The sequence below is a fragment of the Danio rerio genome, chromosome 13, assembly GCF_049306965.1.
Source record: "Danio rerio strain Tuebingen ecotype United States chromosome 13, GRCz12tu, whole genome shotgun sequence".
Classification (NCBI taxonomy): domain Eukaryota; kingdom Metazoa; phylum Chordata; class Actinopteri; order Cypriniformes; family Danionidae; genus Danio; species Danio rerio.
The window spans coordinates 2,205,001-2,229,264 of NC_133188.1; the positions used below are offsets into that span (position 1 = coordinate 2,205,001).

General features: G+C 36.6%; 2 protein-coding genes across 10 annotated transcripts in view; both read right to left on the reverse strand.

Moving 5' to 3' along the window:
* Positions 1–16,622, reverse strand: part of lrrc1 (leucine rich repeat containing 1) — an 88,517-nt gene extending 71,895 nt beyond the window's left edge. For 2 of the 3 annotated variants that reach the window (XM_073919545.1, XM_073919544.1), the window contains exon 1: positions 16,075–16,622. In XM_073919545.1, the coding sequence (XP_073775646.1) occupies positions 16,075–16,233 (159 nt within the window). In that variant the 5' untranslated portion in view covers positions 16,234–16,622. 3 annotated transcript variants of the gene reach the window in all.
* A 6,869-nt stretch (positions 16,623–23,491) lies between these two features.
* eloal (elongin A, like) overlaps positions 23,492–24,264 on the reverse strand; it is a 40,410-nt gene continuing 39,637 nt past the window's right edge. For all 7 annotated transcript variants that reach the window (XM_073919982.1, XM_073919981.1, NM_001288658.1 and 4 more), the window contains 1 exon segment: positions 23,492–23,783. In XM_073919982.1, coding sequence (XP_073776083.1) covers positions 23,722–23,783 — 62 coding nt within the window. In that variant the 3' untranslated portion in view covers positions 23,492–23,721.

A 24,264-nucleotide genomic window follows, 5' to 3' on the forward strand; every position in this document is an offset into this window, starting at 1 on the left:
TGAACGTTTTTAAAATTTCAGTATCGATTGGTACCGAATTTCAGTATTGTGACAACCCTACACCAGATGTAGCTAATAAAATCATGCTATTCGTGCGTAATTTGGCGCGTGAGTTTAGTCGCTTCATTCAAGGGTAAAATTCACTTCACAATAGATGTGGTTTTGCATCATGGGCAGGGCTTCTGTCTGCCCAGTGACTCTAGTTTTGTTACTAAACTGGATTTTATTGAGAGAACCGCTGTGCTTTATGTGCTTTAGGAAGGCTGAAAAACAGCTTAGATTTGTTCTGCGCCATGTCTGAGTGCACTAGATCATTTCAGAGATGCACCGGCTCTGTGAGTTCATCAGCTCCTCCAGAAACTATACCTGGATGATGGAGGCTTTCAGCGGTGCTTCAGACTGAGCCGAGCCCAGTTTGATGAGCTTTCGTCCGATGTCGGCAGGAGGATTTCCCCTCACTTGACCAACAACAGGCACTGCGTCATAAACACTACCCTACAAGAGCAAGCTCCTGAATGGTTAAGGTGGTGGTGCGAATGTCTGATAAAGTTAACATTTTTCATCACAAAATGCTCAATTTGCACCACTTCATTTACGCAAATCGCGTCATTCTTACCATTTCCTGCTGCGTTATTCACGCGAATATGTCTAGTCGCATCTTTGCATTGACTTCACTTGAAGCTTCATCCGTGTCTGGTGTGAACGCACGTTTATACTTTTGATAAGTGATTTTTTTTTGGGTTGTGCAGTTTAATTCACATTTATTTTTACAAAGTTTGTTGTAGTATGCTGACTTTTTTGCTCTCATCCATAAGGTTGTCATTATACTAGACTTCGAAACCAATCGATACTGAAATTTGAAAAACGTCAATTTCCCGCTAACATTCAGATTTGCCATTGTGTTCACATGCTCAACAGAAATGACTGTGATTGGCCGTGAAGGTCATCAGTTCACCAAACTCACCGCTGTTTACAGAGTGTAATCACAGATACAGGGACATTGGTGCATTTCAAAGTCACGTCGATCCGCTGGTTTGTATATAAGCTGACATACAAGTGATCTGCTGATGTATCGACTGATCTTGACGGATTTAAAACGCTCCAGTGTTCCCTGTATCTGTAGTTACACTCAGTAAACAGCGGTGAGTCCGGTGAACTGATGACCTTCACGGCCAATCACAGTCATTTCTGTTGAGCATGTAAACACAATGGTAAATCAGCGTGTGTTTAAGAACGCACTTAACAATTAACAATGGACATTTTGAAAATTTCAGCACCGAATTCCATTATCATGACAACCCTACATCCATGACGCATGTTTATTCTCCTCATGTAAAATCTAAAAATGTTTACAGACTCAAGACCAAACCCCTATAAATAGTCAAACACGTCATACCTCTGTTTTCTCTTAACTTCAGCGTCCCTCCACCACCCCAACTCCACACTATTAAACTGGATACCTATTTAATTCTGAGGGGGGAGCGTTCTGGAGCTGGGCTAGACACTGCGCTCGGACCCTATCTCTCTTTATCCTGATAAGGGGAATAACACGGGTTAGGGTGTCTTCCCGAGCTCAGAGCCCTCTCCTGTTAGCGGGCAATGGACATTTTGAAAATTCCAGCACCGAATTCCAGCATCATGACAACCCTACATCCATGACAAATGTTTATTCTCCTCATTTAAAATCTAAAAATGTTTACAGACTGACATTTTTCTGACCCAATAACTCTGCGGATAGCTGTTTTAGAAAATATAAACAGATGCTTCAATATAAAGTTAACATAGACTTTCTCTGTGAATGTTTGTTTTGAGTTTTTACTGTGAACATCACATCCATGACGCTGTAATTGCTCAATGATAAAATGATAATCTTGTGCTGTTCACAGATAATCACTCCCTCAAAGGCAGCAATAACCGCAGCGAGTCAGCAGGTCAAGAACTCACTCTGTGAAGTCCAACAACTCATTTACTAAACACAAAACAGTGATTCATTAACCAGAATGGTACGGCTATGGCTATTTCAGTTGACTTGAGAGACTTTATTTTTAAACTTGAGGAATTTTGTTTGGCCATGCATGATCTTGCAAACTGTACCACCTAATTACTATGACGCCATTTACAACTGTAGTATGACGATGCATTTGCGTCAATCTGATCATACTGCAAGCAGACAACATTGGTGTAAACACAGTGTAAAATGTTTTGAGCTGCTCATCCGTCTTACCTTTCATTTTCATTCACACTTTAATTTTTAGTTATGATCTTACAGTATGTGCATACAGTTTGCACATTTTTTGATGACTGAAATTCAGAACAGACTACTAAGGGTGTCACGATCCTCCAAATCCTCGATTCGATTACATTTTCGATTCTAAAGGCACGATTCGATTTGATTTTCGATTATGAATAATTCATTAATTAATGACAAATTAATAATTTGTAGCCTACCGTTTAAACTACCTGACCTGCCTGGTCTTTGTTTTACCCATAAACAAATCATACAGTAAATGAATAAAGGCAGGATACACACATAATTACCACCTGTCAATCACTTTTTCTGCGGGACTCGTGAATAGGCAGTGATCTGTGTCGTTATAATGGCGTCGGTAAAAAAGACGCACAACCAACAGGAACCAGCCAACAGTATCTGAGGTGTTCGCTAAAATGACTAAGTACAAGTGAGTGAAAGATTGAAGCAGTCCTCTGACTGCCTGGACCTGCTGTCTCGAGCGCATGGCTGTGTGTGCGTCTGTGTCTGTGTGGTCACGTGATGTGCATTTTCAGAGGTAGAGAGGAAGGAGGGCTGCTTAGAAATGCTACACGCCACTGTGGATGTCAAATCGTTGTCGTTCTAAAATGCCATTTAAAAACAAAGACAGTGTAAACAGGGCCTGAGTGTGAACTTTTTTCGCGAGCGAATTTGCAACGGGGGCGGGCGGAGGATCGCGATGCCGGTGTTGTCTATCTGACGAACCGTACGTAATACGTACATAGCAGAGCTTGCAAACTGTGTTTTTTTTTTGTCGACAACACGAACGTTGTCAACATAACTCCACACCGGCGACTTCATTGAAAGAGGAGAGGGTTTAAGCTCTGTCGACGGGTCTCCTGCGTCTGCAGTTTAACAAGCACTTCAACAAGCCTGTTTTTTTCCCGCTTGGCAAGCCAAGCTGACGTGACATGGGGGCGTGGCAGCGTCGACGATTCTATTTTTTGATTCGATAATCGAAATTGAGCATAAATTTCGATTGATTTCGATTAAAAATCGAAATCGTGACACCCCTACAGACTATGCTTTATTTTCGTGTTCAACAGCGCAGTTAGTTGTTCAACTCAATATTAGTGGTGTGAATCTACACTGGTCTCACAGTTCGGTTACGATTATCATGCCATCAACTCGGTTGCTCATCATCACAAAGCTATCCTCATAATAACAGATGAGTGTGCAGGTAGTAAATCACGGATTCATCAAATGTCTTAGAAAGTTAAACATTTATTCATGAGCACGAACATCAATATAAGCATCGCTGCTTTTTTACCCGCTTGTTTCCAGGCAGACTTGTTGAGATTGCTGCACACTCAACTATGTTTCCAGAAAAGTGTGCAATACACATCAGAAATTCAGCCAAAGGTCCTTGGATTGAAGACTTGGCATTAGGCTTGTGCGGTAATACTGTAATATGGTATACCCCAGGGTCTAAAAATAGTAACGGTGTCAGTTTCAATACCGTTATACAGTCCTAAAAACAATGCACTTAAATAGTAGACAATTATTATATATTAAATTTCCTTTATTTAATGCCTACAAATGCGTATGCGTGATTGTCATCACAGGACAGTGTGGAGGAGAGAGAGAGAGGTGAGGTAAGATGGCGAGTCGCGCACCAAGTGAACTGCAGTTTGGCAGTATTTCCAGTTTCGACCGAACGAGAAAAGAGACATGGTAAATACGAGAGGTCTGCATTCGTGCTGATGTACCGAGGGAGCCACAGGACCCGACCAGATTTCTTGCGGTGCGAGAATAAATTTCTGAATAAAGCACGGGAACGGTTGGTAACCCTGGTGTAATTTGAAATGGAGCAGGCGTGCGACCTCACAATATCACTCCCGAGTGAGCGAGCATGCGTGCATGCTGTTTATGTGTGTGTGTGTGTGTGTGTGTGTGTGTGTGTGTGTGTGTAAGAGAGAATGTGGTGCTGTGCGTCGCTTGGTGCCGTCTCTCTCTCTGTCTCTCTGTGTGTGTGGGTATGTGCGTGTGTGTGCGTGCATGTGTGAATGAGAGAGAGCGTTCCGCGCAGACCTCTGATACGAACAAGACAAACAGGTGACAGCGAACCTAAGGTCGCATATACGGTATTCAGTTTCTGAATGGTTTAGGCACAAGCCAACAGTTTGGTGATGCTGTCTGAGCCTTACGTCATCATTTTTTTTATTATGCATGGTAATACCAGATACCGGGGTCAAACAGGGAGGAGGTTTGACGGTATCAAAATTTGCATACCGCCCAAGCCTAATTGGCATATAGCATATGCATCATGTGGGCTACTTATTCAATGAAAATTTGCATCTTAAAGCTTTAAATATTCAGTGTAATATGGAATTATGCGTGGAAAAAACTGCACTCTGAGATTTTTTCAAAACTATTCCCTTTGCAAAAAGCAGACAAAACAACCGTTACCCATGCAATAAAAGTATTTACCTGAAATGCATTATTTGAGTCACTGGAAATCAAGATGAACATGCTCAGACAAGAAATAATAGCTGATCGGAATTCAATTCTTAACGTAACTTCTAAACAATAAATGGTTAAAAAAAGGAATGCATTCGGCTCAACCACTCAGCCCTTATAGGAAACGTCTGATTTGTGGCCAACTTACTGGCGTGAATCATGTTTTCACAAGTCCATAATAAAACACAGCTCCTACTATTTCATCTCAGCAAAGATTTGCACATAAATGACCAATAACAGCTATTAATCAAACAAAACATTCAATATAAGATGTTAATTTGAGCATGTACTTCAAACTCCTCGTTTTATTTTATGAATACACACTATAGATCAATTTATACTGACAAAACAGCATCACTGATTAGTAGCAGCGAAGGTTGTTTTGTTTTGCTCTCTTTTCTCCTGTTGGCTTGTGTTGCTCTGACTTCTCATGTGAGTGAGCATTAATCACGTCATGCTTGACTTCATTTCCATTCAACCAGTTAAAGGCCTTTCTCAAACACACTTTCAAGGAAATCACCCTGGATTTTCCTAAAACGAGATTATCCCTTCCTGAAAACCAGCACAAATCAGCCCAAGTGTGCGATAGGCGTGATCGTGTTCAGTGTTTTATTGAGAAAGATTTGTGAAGCTGTAGTGGCTGCGCACAGCGTTTGAAACCATCATTGATCTGGAAGATTTAATTCATCACAAGCCAAAGGATCGCTGCGAGCGATGCTTGTGGTCAGTCCATCAGCGCTGCATGCAGGATTAATCGCTTTGCTGCATGGTGAACAAAGCAAACGTGTGCTCTTAACAAACTCGCTGACAGTGGCTGTGTTTCCATTTAAAGATGAGAATTACATTTACGTGCTAAACTGGAATATTAAATAAAACAAATTGAGAATAAAAGCAGCATTTCTATCCAATGAGTCAAAGTGAATGAAATAGTCTCCTCCTAAAAAACTGGCACCAAATAGAGCAGCACAGTATTGCAGGGTCTCTGCAGATATCATAATGTCAAGACCTTTTACGAATTTTTAAGACCATTAAGTATTAAATTTAAGACCTATATCGCAATATCAAAAACACGGGAGAGAAAATGTAAAAGCAGAAAATTAGGGGTAAAATAAAGTTATTTAAATTGAACAGTACTAAACCAGATTTATACTTTCACCTGGCACCGCATCGCACACCTCACGAAACGGATTAAGGCTTATACTTGACACGTTCACCATTGAGATATTTTTTTTTAAATGACGGTGCGGTCCAAAAAAACTAAGTAAAATCAGACGAATAAAAAGATAATCATTATCATTGAAGAAGTTTTTGGGGGCCTCTTTTTGTTGTTTTAACAAACTTATCCCTCAGGTTTTTCCAAAGTTTTACAAAAACTTTCCTCCTTTCCTATGGCTGTTGCAATTTCTAGCCAATAATTATTGGTCATTCTAGCAAGAAGAAATGTAGCTGTGATGGAAAATAGGTAAAAACTTGATTAGGTATTATAGCCTACTGTACTATTCACTCTTCAAATAAATCCCACGATCAATCCCATTTTATCACTAAAATAAAGTGAACTAGTGTCTGCTGTACTGTGTTTTGTAAAGTACTTCAATTACTCTGTTGTGGTAATACTATAGTTGCTATGGTAACACAACCAGTGTATTAAAAACAAACTACCCAGTGCTTTAGTTTTTTTTTACAATATAGGGTATATTTTTCTACAATTCAACACACTTTACTGTGGTAAAACTACACTGTATTTAATTTTATCAGTTCACTATTCTTAATACTACAGTATGCTGAAGCATCTCTGGAGAGCAAAAGCACGAAAGAAGTCCGGCAGAGAGAGAGCAGATCATTCGCACGTGAGCAGCCAGTGTTTTGAGAGCTCGCGAGCAGTTTTGTCCATGAAGAAAGGAAACCGGCGCGTGAGCAGAGATCTGCTCGCTCGTATTACAGCGCTCCCGACTCATAAAACTGCGCTTGCGACATTTGTCAGTTTAATAACGGCATACTCTGCCAGCCGAAATCATGTCGCGCGCACTCAAAGCGAACTTCCGCAAACACAGCGATGATGTCACATTAGCCCCGCGCACTGAGTTTAATATCAGAAAGCTGACTGGCTATTGCAAGTTGACCTTTTTGTAATTGTAATACTGCAAATTACAATTGGACTAGTGAAATAAAGAACTACAACACCCCAAAAACCAAGCAACAACAACAAAAAGAATTTAAATGAGCATTAGATGTAGCGTTACATGGACATCGCAAAAATAAGACCTGTGCAAAAATATTTGAGACCTAGAACAGCAAATGTAAGACTTTTTAAAGCCATAAATTTCTATTTTTTAATTTAAGATTTTTTAACACTTTTTAAGACCCCGCGGGGACCCTGTATTGGAAAAAAAAACTTTGCATTGCAATATTTCGTTTATTTCACAACATGACTATTTGGAAAAAAATATGATTTTACATTGACTGGGATGAGTTTTTTAGGAGAGTGAATATGCATAAAATGTAAGAAACTATAAAAAAAAAAAAGATACAGTGGGGTAAATAAGTATTGAACACAGCACCATTTTTCTCATAAAACATATTTCGAAATATGCTGTTGACTCAAAATTGTCCCCAGATGTTGATAATAACCAAAGAAATAAATGTATGAAAACAAATCTAATTAGTTTACAAATGAAGTAATGTGCAATAAAATTAAATGACAGCAAAAAAAGTATTGAATGAAGAAAGGGAGGTGTATTTAAGCAGTGAAAGCCCAGACAGCAGCTGAAATCTCTCAGTAGTTCTTCAGCAAGCCTCTGCCCTTCCTCAGTGTAAATGAATATCAGCTGCTTCAGTCCAACATCTACAATAGCAGGAGGATGAAGATGAACCCAGGGTGGACATTTCAGCAGTACACTGATCCACAACAAAGGGGACTCTCAGATGCTTTCAGAGAAAGAAAATAAAGCTGTAGAATGGCCCAGCCAATCACCTGACCCGAATCCACTATAAAACACAAAGTAAAGCTCAGATTTGATAGACGAGACCTACAGAACCATCAAGATTTAGACACTCTGAGCAATGCTTGTGACTTCATTCTCCATATGAGTGGTGTCTTTAATCTGCCGTTGGGTCTTCCATGATAAAGCGATAACTAAAATGCTAGCGAACCCTTTTGCATTACAGTTTATACAATAACCACTTCCATATTTTGGGGAAAGTTCAAAGTGGCACATTCATGTCATATCGCAAACTAATTTGTCAGAAGAACAACTTAAAACAGTTACCCTGGATTACCTAGGCTTAAGAGTTTTGCTTAAGTATAATAGCTACCTGTGTGGTCTGAACCTAAAGGCTTTCAGCCGTGTGTACACATATTAACCACTACACAAAGCGGTCCCATTATAACACAGAAAGAGCTCGCTGGGTTCTGCCACTGTCATTTTCAGGGCTGCACTAACCCACTGTGAGTTCTAGAGTTCTCTGCACAATAACAGGGCTTGTTTTCCAGAGAGCTACCTCACTAGACAGCACTTTTGGCAGTCATACTGTAGATGCTTTCACTGACACAGCTCAGTCTACAATGATCAAAAAGGCCAAAGCCCACAACTGCTGTGACTCCAGGTTTGAATATGGACCTTATGGCTCATTTCCACTGAATAGTACAGTACGGTGCGGTACAGTTTAGGTTGGTACGGGTCACCTTGATCAAGCTTGCGTTTCCACTACCAAAGGTACCCTTTTGGTGTGCGTGGAGTATGACAGAAAGTTTCAGTCAACGTCATTCTTGCTTGAAAAAAATGTCTACAGTAGGGCTGCTCGATTTTGGGAAAAATCATAATCACGATTATTTTGGTCATAATTGTAATCACGATTATTCCAAACGATTATTAGTTTTATTAATAATATATTTAGATTATTAGTCAAAATTAGTCAAATTGTCAAATTTTTTTTTAAATAAATATTTCCCAAATGATGTTTAACAGAGCAAGGAATTTTAACAGTATTTCCTCTAATATTTTTTCCTCTGGAGAAAGGCTTATTTGTTTTGTTTTGGCTAGAATAAAAGCAAATTGAAATATTTTGAAACCTCTTTTAAGGTCAACATTATTAGCCCCTTTAGGCAATATATTTATATGTAATATATATGTAATATATATTACAAAAAATAATATTTTTGATTGTCTGCAGAAGAAACTACTGTTATATAATGACTTGCCTAATTACCTTCATTAAGCTTTTGAATCACACTTTGAATTTGAATGTTTGTGTTTAAAAAAATATCTACTAAAATATTATGAGCTGTCATCATAGCAAAGATAAAATTAATCGGTTATTAGAAATGAATGATTAAAACTATTATGTTCAGAAATCTTCTTTCCATTAAAACTGCATATATACAGTTATTTTCCTCCCTGCAAAGGAAAGAGAAATAAATACAATAGAATAAAAATATGAAACAAACTGTGCTTTTAGCATCTTCACCATAAGAAAAACACTTTAGCTACAAAAGTCTTCAGTCAAGAGCAGTGAGGGATTTTCTCGTTGTTTTATTAATCATGACAAAACAGGCGGCAGCTGTGCTCTGTCACTTTAATGGTTTCGCTTTCACGTGTCTTTTGAACCTCCTCAACTCTTTATCACAAAATGAGGGTTAATATGAATAATCACTAAACACCGTGTTTTGACACCTATTTGAACATTAAATCGCTCACGTTAATGACTTTAGATGTGTGTGCTCTCTGCTCATCACAATGTGCGAATGAGACCAAGTGCAGACCGTCTTTCGCGCTTTTAAGAGCAACAAGTGAGGACAACTGGACAGGGGGCGGTAAATAATGGAATAATCGTTCATCTCGATTAATGGTTTTTCATAATCGTTAGAAGCCATAATCGAAATCGGATTTTCGATTAATTGCACAGCCCTAGTCTACAGTAAAGCTGTACGGGTCGTTCACAAATCATACGGGAAGCACTTCTCCCAAAACAGCTGCTTTATAAACATAAATACTTCCGTATAAATGTTTATTACTAAGTTTTCTAACACTATTCTTTAAAACATCACAATGTCATTTCCTGCAATATCTAAATATGTGCAAAACTCTTTATAGATATCCAGTCCTTGGTAACAGTGGTTACACAAAAAATTTATAAAATATGTACACCTACATAAGTAACTCAAACAGTATTATATGTCTTAACACTAAAAATGAAAAAAATTTAAAATAAATATATTAGGGGGAGAATCGAACCCGGTTCGGCGGCGGCGTAATGCAACGTGCCGACCACTTGACCACAATAGCCTAATTTTATTCTTCCTTTTTTAGATTTCTAACCATCTGATTTCCATTGAGCAGGTGTGCAATATTAATTAATTGATAAGGTCATTAATATTAATTATTCAAATTCTTATATTCACTAATGTTTGCAGTCGAATGATAGTTACGTCATCATTAACCTGCGGGCTGCATTTTGCTCACGGGGCTGCGGGAAGATAAATAAAGAGAGCGGAGCTGTGGCAAAATAATGAATAAAAAGAGTGAGGCTATGGTCAAAAAAATAAATCAATGAAAAAAGTGCGACTGCTGAGAGTGCAAGCAGCTAGGGACACCGGCCCTCGTGGCCAAGAAACGGACCGGCCCACTGGGAATTCTCCCGGTCCTCCCGATTAGCCGATCCAGGCCTGTTTGACACACAATCAATAAGTGACTGCCAAATGTGAACATCTGAAATGTATATCAAAACTCCTGATGATTATATTTATGACACTTGTGCTGAATGACATCTCAATGAAATATGAGAACCCAATCTGCACCTGTGATGTCCAAAGCTGCAGTGGATTACAAACACACCTCATTGGCAAAAGAGCTGCTGAGGAGATCAATGACACCTGAAAATGCTGACTGATTCCCATTGTGCTTGCGAGGCCAGAAAGGGCATCTATAACGTCCAAAACTGCAGCTGATTTGGAACATATTGTCCTGCTATATGATGAATTATGCACATAGCTGCTGCAAAATCTTAATCAGCTGTCAAGTGTGGCAGTTAAAAAATGATGTTTAATGACACAGTGGAGTAAATCTATGACAGCCAACATTTATAAATGACTCCAAAAGTGCCCAAAACTGCTGTAGAATATGTTTGTGACACTTGAAAATGCTGAATGACATCTGAAGTTTTCTCAATGCATTGATCAGAGTTTAAACTGGACCCGTTATGCCCAAAACAGCAGCAGTTTAGAAACACCGCTCATTTGAATACCACCAGAAAATACACTCAACATGCTTATGAGGTGCTTCTGACATGATTACTGACACAAATGGTAAGAAATAACACCCTGATTTGTGGCACCAGTGTTGTCAAGAAATGATGTATATGACATGCAAGATTGATAAAAGACAACCAAAGTGATGCCCAAATCTGCTCTGAGTCAGAATACAACCATGACACCTGAAAATGCTGAATAACTTGCCCCTTGAGGCTCAAAACGAGTTGTTGCTAAAAGGGATACAGCTGCAGCCGGAAGTTAACAAGAATAATTAATAATATTTATTAAATTATTCATAAATTGTATTTTATTAACATCTACCCCAACCCAAAACCCAACCATTTCCGTAATGTCAAAACAGTAAGCAAAGTATTACTCACATTATTTATTAAATTACCCATTAAATTGCATTTTATTAGTCTATCCCAGACCACAACCATCACAGTAATGTCAAAATATCAATTACTGTTGTACAGTGTCACAAAAATATCCATGCAAGTATCCACAGCTGTATCCCATCTAGACTTTTCCCCCAAGCTAGTTTGGAACATACCAAGTTTGTCCAAAACTCCTAAATTCTAACACACCTGTAGAAAATTCTTAAAATACCTGTCATTAATCTGATCAGTGGCACCAATGTTGTCAAGAAACTATATATGACACTCACAATTAATAAAAGAATATCAAAGTGATGCCCAAAACTGCTCTGAAAACATTCATGACACCTGAAAATGCTGAATAACTCATCTACAGAGGCTCAAAATGGGTTGTTGCTAAAAAGGGATACAGCTTCAGCCGGTAGTTACCAAAAATAATTTATATTATTTATTAAATTATCCATTAATTGTATTATATTATTATCTACCCCAACCCAAAACCCAACCATTAACATAATGCCAAAACAGTATGCAAAGTATTACTCACATTATTTATTAAATTACTCATTAAATTGCGTTTTAATAATGTCTATTCCAGACCACAACCCTCACAGTAATGTCAAAACATCAATTACTGTTGTACAGTGTCACAAAAATATCCATGCAAGTATCCACAGCTGTATCCCATCTAGACTTTACCCCAATCATACCAAGTTTGTCCTAAATTCCTTCTAAATTCTAACACACCTGTTGCAAAATCCTAATATACCTGTCGTTATCTTTTTCTATGGCGCCTGTGTTGTTAAAAAATTATATATGACAGCCATAATTATTAAAAGACTACTAAAGTGATGCCCAAAACTGCTCTGAATACATTCATGACTCCTGAAAATGCTGAATAACTCATCTACAGAGGCTCAAAATGGGATGTTGCTCAAAGGGATACAGCTGCAGTCGGAAGATAACAAGAATAATTATATTATTTATTAAATTATCCATTAATTGTATTATATTATTATCTACCCCAACCCAAAACCCAACCATTAACATAATGCCAAAACAGCATGCAAAGTATTACTCACATTATTTATTAAATTACTCATTAAATTGCGTTTTAATAATGTCTATTCCAGACCACAACCCTCACAGTAATGTCAAAACATCAATTATTGTTGTACAGTGTCACAAAAATATCCATGCAAGTATCCACAGCTGTATCCCATCTAGACTTTACACCAAACATACCAAGTTTGTCCTAAATTCCTTCTAAATTCTAACACACCTGTTGCAAAATCATAATATACCTGTCGTTATCTTTTTCTATGGCGCCTGTGTTGTTAAAAAATTATATATGACAGCCATAATTATTAAAAGATTACTAAAGTGATGCCCAAAACTGCTCTGAATACATTCATGACTCCTGAAAATGCTGAATAACTAATCTACAGAGGCTCAAAATGGGATGTTGCTCAAAGGGATACAGCTGCAGTCGGAAGATAACAAGAATAATTATATTATTTATTAAATTATCCATTAATTGTATTTTATTATCATCTACCCCAACCAAAAACCCAACCATTAACATAATGCCAAAACAGTATGCAAGGTATTACTCACATTATTTATTTAATTACTCATTAAATTGCGTTTTAATAATGTTTAACACAGACCACAACCATCACAGTAATGTCAAAACATCAATTATTGTTGTACAGTGTCACAAAAATATCCATGCAAGTATCCACAGCTGTATCCCATCTAGACTTTACACCAAACATACCAAGTTTGTCCTAAATTCCTTCTAAATTCTAACACACCTGTTGCAAAATCATAATATACCTGTCATTAAAAAGTCCCTAAAACATTAAAAACACCCAAAGTTAATAAAAGACTATCAAAGTGATGCTCAAAACTGCTCTGAATACATGATTGTATGACAGCTTAAAATGCTGAATAACTTGCCTACAGCAGCTGCTTTGGACCATATCAAGTTTGTCCAAAATCCTGCTGAATTTTAACACACCTCTAGCAAAATCTTAATATACCCCTCATTACCTTTATTTGTGGCACCGGAGTTGTCAAGAAGTTATGTATATGAATGATACACAAGATTATTGAAAGACTAGCAAAGTGATGCTCAAAACGGCTCTGAATACATTTATGACACCTGAAAATGCTGAATATAGAAGGTTGATGAGTATAGTTATGACACCAGAAAGTGCTGAATGACTCCCAAGTCAGCTACTGAGGCCAAAAACTGCTGTTGATTTGGAACAGACCCGGGTTGTTTAAAAGTGCTGCACACTGGAAAACCGTAAATGCTGATGCTCAAAACTGCTGACTCGGCATGTGATATGATGCTCAAAACTACTGAACTTACTCACCTGCCTGACGCAGAGAGCATATAAAACTGAGGTAAAGCTGGTTTAATATTCGCACATTCAGACATTATATAATGTAATTTCAGAAATGTATTTTTTTGCCAATTCAAAATAGTGAAATCACATTAGGAGCCAATGACTATCAAAGTAAAACATTGTTCACAGTCAATTAAATAGTGCTAATGTTTAGATGTGATACTTGCATGCCATTTCTGATACAATTTTCAAAGTAGCTTGATAAACAATACAGGGAATACAAGCTTTCACTGTACAAAAATGAATGAATGTGCGAATTTAAAACCAACTTTACCTAATTTCACATAAAACACACACGGCTGTATTGAGGTAAAGTTAGTTTTATATTCTCACATTTGTTTATTTTGGAACTGTGACACCTTGTGAAACACTATTGGGTCTGAAATAGCGTGCAAGTATGGCTTCAAAACAACATTAGCTCTAATTGGCTGAACAGTGGTGTACTTTGATAGTGATTGGCTGCTAATATGACTTTCCTATTCATAATTTGCAAAGAATACTTTTCCGAAATTATAATATTAAAGAGAAAGCCTGAACGTGTGAATATAAAACCAACTTTACCTCAAACAAACTCACACAGATTGAGCTAAAGCTGATTTTATATTTACACATTCATACAGTGACATTCTCCCAATAAATGTTTAACATGGTACTTTAAATAACTGGATTGCCCATTTTTTAGGAATTTACAAAGAATATTGAAAAGATATTATTAAAGCAGGTCTGTAGCTGGTGAAAGGGGTGATTCTTTTTTTATACAATTATTGGCCTTAATATTTAATAATGAGGTTTAAACACTGCATTTTAGTGACATTTAAGCACTATTTTTTTTTTTTTGTTGGATTAACTTGTCCTCTGGTCATTATAACCATGCGTTTCGATCTACCAAAAACCTTTCCTAACAATTTAGAATAAAGAAATATGAAAACAATAGTTATTTTTAAATACAAATGTATCACATTATACATATAAAAAAATGGAAGCAGTTCATGTTTTAAATTTTTTAAAAAGTTTTTAAAAACTGTAGCCTATTGTCATTGAGCAAATAACAAACTGGCCAGCACATCCAACTTTCCCCAGTCAGAATTTGGGATATTGAACTTGGTACTGAAGCAACAGCCGACAGGATTCGACTACTAGGTATTATATTAGGTACTTTTTATTACAATCTATTATGGCATAGCAGTCAAAATAAGACAAATGAACTCGTGCATGGAACAAATTCTTGATAAATAAATAGTTGAACAAATAGTTTATATATATACATATATATATATATATATATATATATATATATATATATATATATATATATATATATATATATATATATATATACATATACATATATATATATACATATATATACATATATATATATACATATATATATATATATATATATATATATATATATATATATATATATATATATATATATATATAGACTCTCATTAATAATATAATTTCAGAAAAAAACATATTTTTGACAATTCTAAAAGCACATTAAGAGCTAATGACTATGAGAGTACAACATTGTTCACAATCTTTGAATAAATAATAAATAAATGGTTGATATAAATAGTTGACTAAATAAATAGTTTAATTCAATAGTTCAATTAAATAGTGCTAACAATGTTGTTTTGAAGTCATATTTACATGTTTCAGACAGAATATTCAAAGTATGGTAAACAATATAGAGAGCATGTCACAAGTTGTGAATGAATGTGCGAATATAAAATCACCTTTAGCTCAATCTGTGAGGTAAAGTTGGTTTTATATTCACACATTATGACTGTCAATAATATCTTTTCAATATTCTCTACACATTTTTATTAGGGAAATACAAATATTCGAAGTACCATGGTAAACATTTATAGGGAGAATGTCACAAGCTGTCATTTAACAAATGCATGAATATAAAACCAGCTTCACCTCAACATGGTAAAGTTGGTTTTAGAAAGTTTAGGAAGTTTAGAAAAGTATAATTTGCCAATTTTAAACAAGGAAATCACATTAGCAGCCAATGACTACATGTTGACAGTCAGTTAAATAGAGCTAGTCATACTTGCCTGCCATTTCAGACCGAATACTCAAAGCACCAATGTCAACAATATAGGGAGCATGGCACAAGTTGTCACTGAACGAATGAGCGAATATATAACCAACTTTACCCCAGTGAGCAGCACATAAGCAGACCGCGTATGAGGTTTGAGACACGGCCCATAAATGCCTCTCATTCATCCGTTTGAGAAGAGACTTTTTCTAGCAACAATGGTCCTGGTACGAGCTGGCGTCTCTTACCTTGGGCAGGTCCCGGAGTTGGTTGGCGTCCAGTAAAAGCTCTTCCAGACTGCCTCTGTATCGGTAAATCTCATCCGGGACGAAAAGCAGCGAGCAGTGGCGCTTATCGATCGCCTCGATGTGACGGTTGCACCGCCACAGGGGGATACAGTGAAACATCACGGGACGGCGATAAATCCGGACCGCTGGAAAAGTTACCACAGCAATCAAAACTACAACAAAACCGAAAGCAATCCCCCAAAAAGCAACTAGTGTCGGGTACAATCTCGAGATGTCCACCGCAAACCGACCGCGCGCAGAAACATGGAATAAAACCGTCGCGCTCCACTTCTGCTTTGATCCCGGGAGTTTTTTTCTTTGCGCTTCTTTTTATAACGTTCACCTATCCCGCAGCATCCTCATCGCCAGGCTGAGAAGTGTTTTCCTCTTAAGCGCTTACATGTCTGTTTCGGTCGCGCTAGTTTCGTGTTTTTCGCATCCCGGAGTTTATTTCCTCCTAGTCCAGTTTCTGACCCGGAACATTCACTCCCTCATTCCAGGCTGACGTCACGAATCCCAACGACTCCTCCCTTTTTCTGCCGCTCCCGCCCTCCTGCGTCCGCGCGTAAACAATAACACAGACTCATACAGTACAACACACACACACTACACTAGTACAAATATACGTGATGCGCTCGTTCATTATCAAACACACACCTGTGGATTCACACAAGCCATTCAGTATCTATCTATCTATGTATCTATCTATCTATGTATCTATCTATCTATCTATCTATCTATCTATCTATCTATCTATCTATCTATCTATCTATCTATCTATCTATCTATCTATCTATCTATCTATCTATCTATCTATCTATCTATCATAATTGTATCTATAATATAAATATATAACCCAAATATATATTTATAATATTGTCGATATAAGATATAGATAATATATAGCCTACTATCTAATAATTAAAAGCAAGGTAAATAAAAGGTCGAACATGTTTTATTGTAATATTTATTAAATTACATAATACTTTTATTGTTTTCTCTTGTTTTTCATTCATTCATTTTATTTTCGGCTTAGTTCCTTTATTAATCAGGGGTCGCCACAGAGGAATGAACCGCCAACTCATCCAGTATATGTTTTACGCAGCGGATCCCCTTCCAGCTGCAACTCATCACTGGAAAACACCCATTCCGCTGTGGCAACCCCAGATTAATAAAGGGACTAAACCGAAAAGAAAATGAATGAATGAAATGAGTGATTGTTGGAACTCAATGTTGGGTCAAATATGGACAAATCCAATGTTGGGTTAATTTTCTTTATTATTAAATGTAAATGATGACGATGCGGTGGCGCAGGTAGGGAATTGAATAAGCTAAATTGGCCAAAGAGCATGTGTGTGAATGGGAGTGTGTATGGGTGTTTTCCAGTGTTGGGTTGCAGCCAGAAGGACATCCGCTACGTAAAACATAAGTTAACGATTCATTCCACTGTGGCGACCTCTAATTAATAAAGCGACTAAGCAGAAAAGATAATGAGTGAATAATTACATGTAATGTTACTCGTCAGCTCTGCGTATGAGCACGTTTACAAACATTTCCCTCGAAATTCACAGTTCATTTAGTCCCGTCTCCTTCACCGGAGTGTTTATATCAGCGCTCCTGTTGAAACAGACGTGTTTGCAGCTCAAACAGCAGATTTTGATCTCCAGAAAAAGGAGGAACTGATGTGTCAAATATACTGAGGGGTTTGAAATTCATAGTCGTTTGGACTGGATGTGGATTTTTGAGAGCTGTATATGCGTGCTCGAGAGTTTTCATTGTTGTGGTTTCGAGAATGTGAAGGAAATGGAGTTTTTGGTTATCTTGTGTAGTTTGGAAAAGCTGATTATTTTCTCCCAAATTGCAGCCGACACACACTGTAATCCTGTAGAGATTGAGGGCTGATATTTATGTGTGGAAATGTTTATTTAAAGGCATCTGTGACTCAAAAAGGAATTTTCGATATTCTTTAATATTTAAATAAATATTTTTAAGTGAGTTAAATTAAGTGTTTCAGTACCTGTATGAAAAGCAATCTTAACTTTTACTTTAGGCTTCACTGCAGGACTGAGATTTAATGCAAAAATGAATAGCATAAGCAAGGTGCGGATTACAGGCGGGTTTGACCCCCCTCATTAAGGCTTGATCCCAGCTAACAAATTTATGTTGTGAGAACGTTCTTCTAACGTTATCTGTAACGTTCCAAAAATGTTGAAATGTCCAGTTTGCTTAATGTTGCTAAAACGTTTTTTAACGGTTAGCTTAACGTTCTTACAACGTTCTTAAAAGCCAAATTACCACCAAAATATAATGTTTTGAGAACGTTTATTTGGAACGTTCCGAGAACGTTGAAATGTCCAGTTTGCTTACAGGAACGTTTTTAATGGTTAGCTTAACGTTTTTACAACGTTCATTGTGAACATTGTGACAACGTTCAAGTACAAATAACGTCCTAAAGACGTTCCAATAACTTTGTTCTAACAACGTTTTTTATACAACGTTACAAGAACGTTAAAAATATTAAGAGAACGTTTTAAAAACGTTCTATTGATAACGTTTTGTGCTAACATTTTCACAACGTTTAAAGAACGTTAGTGAATGTTCTGGGAACGTTCCCTGTTAGCTGGGATCCCCCTAAAAGACGTCAAAACTAGTAGTACGGCTGGTGCCTTTGAATCTTAGAAAAAGTTCATGCTGATCTGTATTTAAATAATAATGTTAATAATTAAAATAATAGATATCCACCCTAACAGTTCATACACTCCCAGAAATAAAGGTACGAGAGCTGTCACTGGGGTGCTACCCATTTAAACTGTACACATTTTTACTTAAAGGGTTCATATTAGTAGCTCAAAAGTATATATTAGTACCTAAAAAAATTAAGGAGGTACACTTTTGTACCCTTAAGGTATCAATATGGACCTTTTAGGTACAAATATGTATCTTTTGAAAAGGTACATCCCAGTGACAGCTCTCGTAACTTTATTTCTGAGAGTGTACCATTGTAAATGCATAATCATGCCAATCAGTCTATGCGAGAAAGTCATTCAACAGTCGAAAACTGGCCAATTTAGAGCACTGTAAGTTCACTGATTTCTCATAGGTGTTTGTTTTTACATGTAGCCTAAAAGTAAAGTCAAATTAGATGCATAGTTTGACCTAAAGTAAGCTGAAAACGGCTACTCAGGTCAGAATACACACTGTAAAGAATGGCCGTGATTTCAATAGTAAAAAAATGTAAAAATGCTAGAGTTAAAATCCATAACCTGGTTAACTAACAAAATCTCTCGAAAATTCGCAACTATTTGCTTAAGTGGCTAATTCGTATGAATTCGTACAATCTAATTCGTACAATTTAGCACGATTTGCTCATCACCCAATGACGGTTGGGGTTATGTGCCACGCCTCCTTTTTAAATTCGTACGAATTAGCCACTAAACTGACAAAACATAAAATACTCACATTTCCTCGTGAGATCAAAAGGCAATTTCAACGGTAAAAAAACTGTAAAATGCTACAGTAAAATGTAACACGGTTAACGGTCTGTTTCCTTAATTTATACAATAATTAACCGTAAACTGACTTTCCCAGAATTCCCTGCATGGCACATCACTTTGAATTATTTTTGTTGACAATATGGACCTTTTTGGTTGTTTCCCCATCAGTAACATACATTAGAGATTTATGTTACATCTAACGCTGATAAACAATGTTTATCTATGACTTTAATTTTATGCGTGTTACCCTACTGGTGTTTAGTAGCTGTGTAAATCACACTGAGCACCTTTTATACGTAGTACACATTACTGCTTGTGGGAAAAGGTGTTGTGATGAGCATTGCTTCATTGTGTAACTTACTCATCACCTCTTGAATATGTGTGTTAACGTGTTTATCTATGAGATAAACAAAAGATGTGTACATGTTGGTAACTCAAATTACAGACATATTACATCTACAAAGTAATGAAATACGATAGTTTACTGTAAAAATTAGAAATTACTTTTACGTTTTGTACCATATTTTTACAGATAAAACATTGGCAACCACAGCTTTTGTTTTTTGTTTTTTCACTGTAAATTTTTCGGATTTATTTTTTACAGTGCACTAAACATACGGAACCCCGGAAGGGACGTAGTGGAGGAGAAAAAAAAATGGGTGGGTGAAAAAAAATAATGGGTGAAAGAAAAAAAATGGGTGGGAGGACACTGAAAACTTAAATATATTTAAATAATAAAACATTACTGAAAAAGTTGACCCCTCGCACAGTTTATAAGCGACTTAAAGCACATATCAAAGCATAAAATATCTGCTTTAATAAAATCTCAAATGGGGCGAGGCAGTGGCGCAGTAGGTAGTGCTGTCGCCTCACAGCAAGAAGGTCGCTGGTTTGAACCTCGGCTCAGTTGGCGTTTCTGTGTGGAGTTTGCATGTTCTCCCTGCATTCGCGTGGGTTTCCTCCGGGTGCTCCGGTTTCCCCCCACAGTCCAAAGACATGCGGTACAGGTGAATTGGGTAGGCTAAATTGTCCGTAGTGTATGAGTGTGTGTGTGTGTGTGTGTGTGTGTGTGGATGTTTCCCAGAGATGGGTTGCAGCTGGAAGGGCATCGGCTGCGTTAAAACTTGCTGGATAAGTTGGCGGTTCATTCCGCTGTGGCGACCCCGGATTAATAAAGGGACTAAGCCGACAAGAAAATGATGAATGAATGAATGAAAATGTCAAATGGGGAAGCGTACTTTATTCAGCATGACATGCATAACTGCATATTCTGAATTCATTTAAATATGATATTATTGTAATGTTTGAAATGGAAAAAAATCAAATATTCAAATCTATTGTTCTAATGTAACTACAGATTATATGCTTACAGAGATCATTTGTTTTTAGTTGAGCAATCAGCAGTATTTTACTCTCGTTTGTGGCCCTGAAAACTGAAGTTACATTTATATTCAAGATCCACTAGATGGAGACAAAGATCAGAGTTCTGCACACACTCTTCCAGGAGAACAGAGCAAAGCACAACCCCACACACACACCACACACACTACAGCAGAGATCACCAACCTTCTGGAAACTGAGAGCTACTTCTTGGGTACCGATTACTGTAAAGGCCTACCAGTTATTAAATAACACATTTTTCTAAATTTATTTTTAATTATTTGTTATTATTAAAAATTAATAATATTCATCTATGTGAAGACATTGATCATGTTAATAATTTCTCACAGTAGTTGTCAAAAATGATTTAACAAGTTAGATAAATATCAAATTACAACACTTCATTTGTCTGAAATTGTTTTTAAAGTTTTAATATAAAACTTAAAGTAATTTTCAAATTTACACCAATGCAAGTGTGATTTAAAAAGAACACCTGAAAAAAATATTAAATGCAGCTTACTCATATGTGGTGCTATGGTGAGCTATTTTTAGAACAGGCCCGCGGGTAACTCATGTGAACCTGGCGGGCTACCTGGTGCCCACGGGCACCCTGTTGGTGACCCCTGCACTACAGTTTATGTGCTTATTTCATAAATTATAGTTTATTAATTTTAACCTTTAAAAAAAAGGAAGTGAAATGTGACTACGTGACCCAATGGGGGAGCATCTTAGAACTACAGGGGCTCGTTTTAATACGAGTTTTGCAAAAACAAAAAGTTAAAAAGTTAATTAGTACGATCGACTGGAAAACAATGCATATCACATTCAGGGTTCACACATTTTTACTACTAAAATTCTATGACTTTTCCAAGACATTCAAGTACGTTTTCATGACGTAATGTTTCCTGTAATGTCTACATTTACATGGTAAATAATATAAACAAATGTTCGAATTTATTACAGCATATCATTGAACACGCAACAATCTATTCTGTTTACATTTGTTTTTATATCTATGTAAAATAAATTTTGATGATGCTTACACAGCACTAACAATGGGGGAGCAAGTTTTTGGCCAAGGATAGAAAATAAGTAAACACAACTAACCTATATTCATGTTAATCCAGCACAATATATGGTTTCAGCATCGATCCTGCAATGTGTGCATCCACAATAGTCACATTGCAGGATCTACAATATTGGGATTATAGATTAATACAGCGTTTAATCATAATGGAGTAAAAGTTGATCATCTGCATGCATTTCTAAAGACATAATTCACCCAATAATTACCATTTTCATTACACCCTACACGTTTTAAACATTTATGAGTTTTATTTGTAACTGAATAACCTCTATAGTATTGAAACAAGTGAAGTGGGAGTGAATATCTTTAAGTTAACTCTCCCTTTAAGGCCTGTGACCGTGTGAACATTTCAATATTTAAGAGTCTAAAACATCCGACCACAAGAAATGTTTTGTAACTTTAATTAAGATGAAATAATATGAAGACTATGCAGCGTTGATTCAATATCTGTACCTGAAAAGTGCATACCTGAGAACTATCATTCACTTTTACTATACTACTTTTTCTTTATCAATGTTTGTAATTTATTTGTTGTATATTATTCGAGATTCACTCCTCTACAAAATCCCCCCCAAATCAATCCAAACAAACCTGTTAAATCATCTGCTGAAACTGTATTCACATCACAATATACAGTTGAAGTCGTTGAAGAAGATTTTTTTTTTTCTTTTTTAAATATTTCTCAAATGATGTTTTAGCAAGGAAATTTTCACAGTATGTCTGATAATATTTTTTCTTCTGGAGAAAGTCTTATTTGTTTGATTTCGACTGGAATTAAAGCAGTTCTTAATTAAAAAAAAAAAAAAAAAAAAAAACATTTTAGGGTCAAAATTAGCCTCTTTAATACATTTTTTTCGATAGTCTATAACTTGCCTAATTATTCTAACCTGCCTCGTTAACCTAATTAGTTAAGCCTTTAATGGCACTTTAAGCTGTATAGAAGTGTCTTGAAGAATATCTAGTCTAATATTATTTACTGTCATCATGGCAAAGAGAAAATAAATCAGTGATTAGAGATGAGTTAAAGTTGTTAAAACTTGTTTAGAAAAAAACTTCGTTAAACAAATTAGAGAAAAAAATATATACAGGGGGCAAATAATTCTGACTTCAACTGCATATGACAGAAATACAAACTATTGTAATGTCAGATTTTCCAATATCCCGCAGCCCTAATTCAACTATGCAGATATTTGTTAAACTTCCATGACTTCTCCAAAACTTTGTGGGTTTTTCCAAAACGTTTCCAGGCCTGGAAAATGTCATGTCAAAATTCCAAGACAAGGTTTTCATGACCGTATGAACCCTGCACATTTTATCACCAGTACCCTGCAGCACTTCTTTAAACCATGTAGTAGGCCTAGAAGTCACCCTGTTAGCAGTTTGTGCTACACATATACACACACACACACACATCAGATTTAGTGTCTTCGGTTTTAATGTCAGACTTCAAACATGTGTCTGCCATGAAAGACAATAACACAGTGAAACAGTCCATTTCAAAAGTGCAATTATGGCTCATACAAATAAATACTAAGCTGATCACATTTCATCCATCCTGTAAGAATCTTGAGGAGTCACAAATAACATTGAAAAAAATAATAATGAGACAATAAGGGTTCATATCATAATGCAACCAACTATTCATCTTCATCTGCGACTGAACTGCTTTCTGAAGGCCTTCAGGGATTTGGCCATCATGGGCGCAACTCCTGTCAACAAACACCACACAACACATCAAACACACACCCATTGACTTTAATCTGAAGTCAACTCCATTGTTGCCATTGTTTTAGGACTTCCCATTCATTAGCCTACGAGGGAAATGACTACACAAAAACAGCAGTAAATGGTCAAACTATTAAACGTAACAGTACATGTAAAGTTTATGACAATACACAGAAATAAGGACAATTTTAAGATGCTTTAACCCCTGCATAACCACGTGTTTTCATGACAATGCACCAGGGGTGTCCAAATTCGCTCCAGGAGGGCCGGTGTCCTGCATAGTTTAGCTCCAACTTCCCTGTCTGGAAGTTTCTATACCTAGAAAGAGCTTAATTAGCTGGTTCAAGTGTGTTTATTTGGGGTTGGAATTAAATATGCATGACAGTGGCTCTGCAGGACAGAGTTTGGACGCCCCTGCAATACACAGAAGTGAAAATATAATTAAAACAAGTTTGCAGAATCACC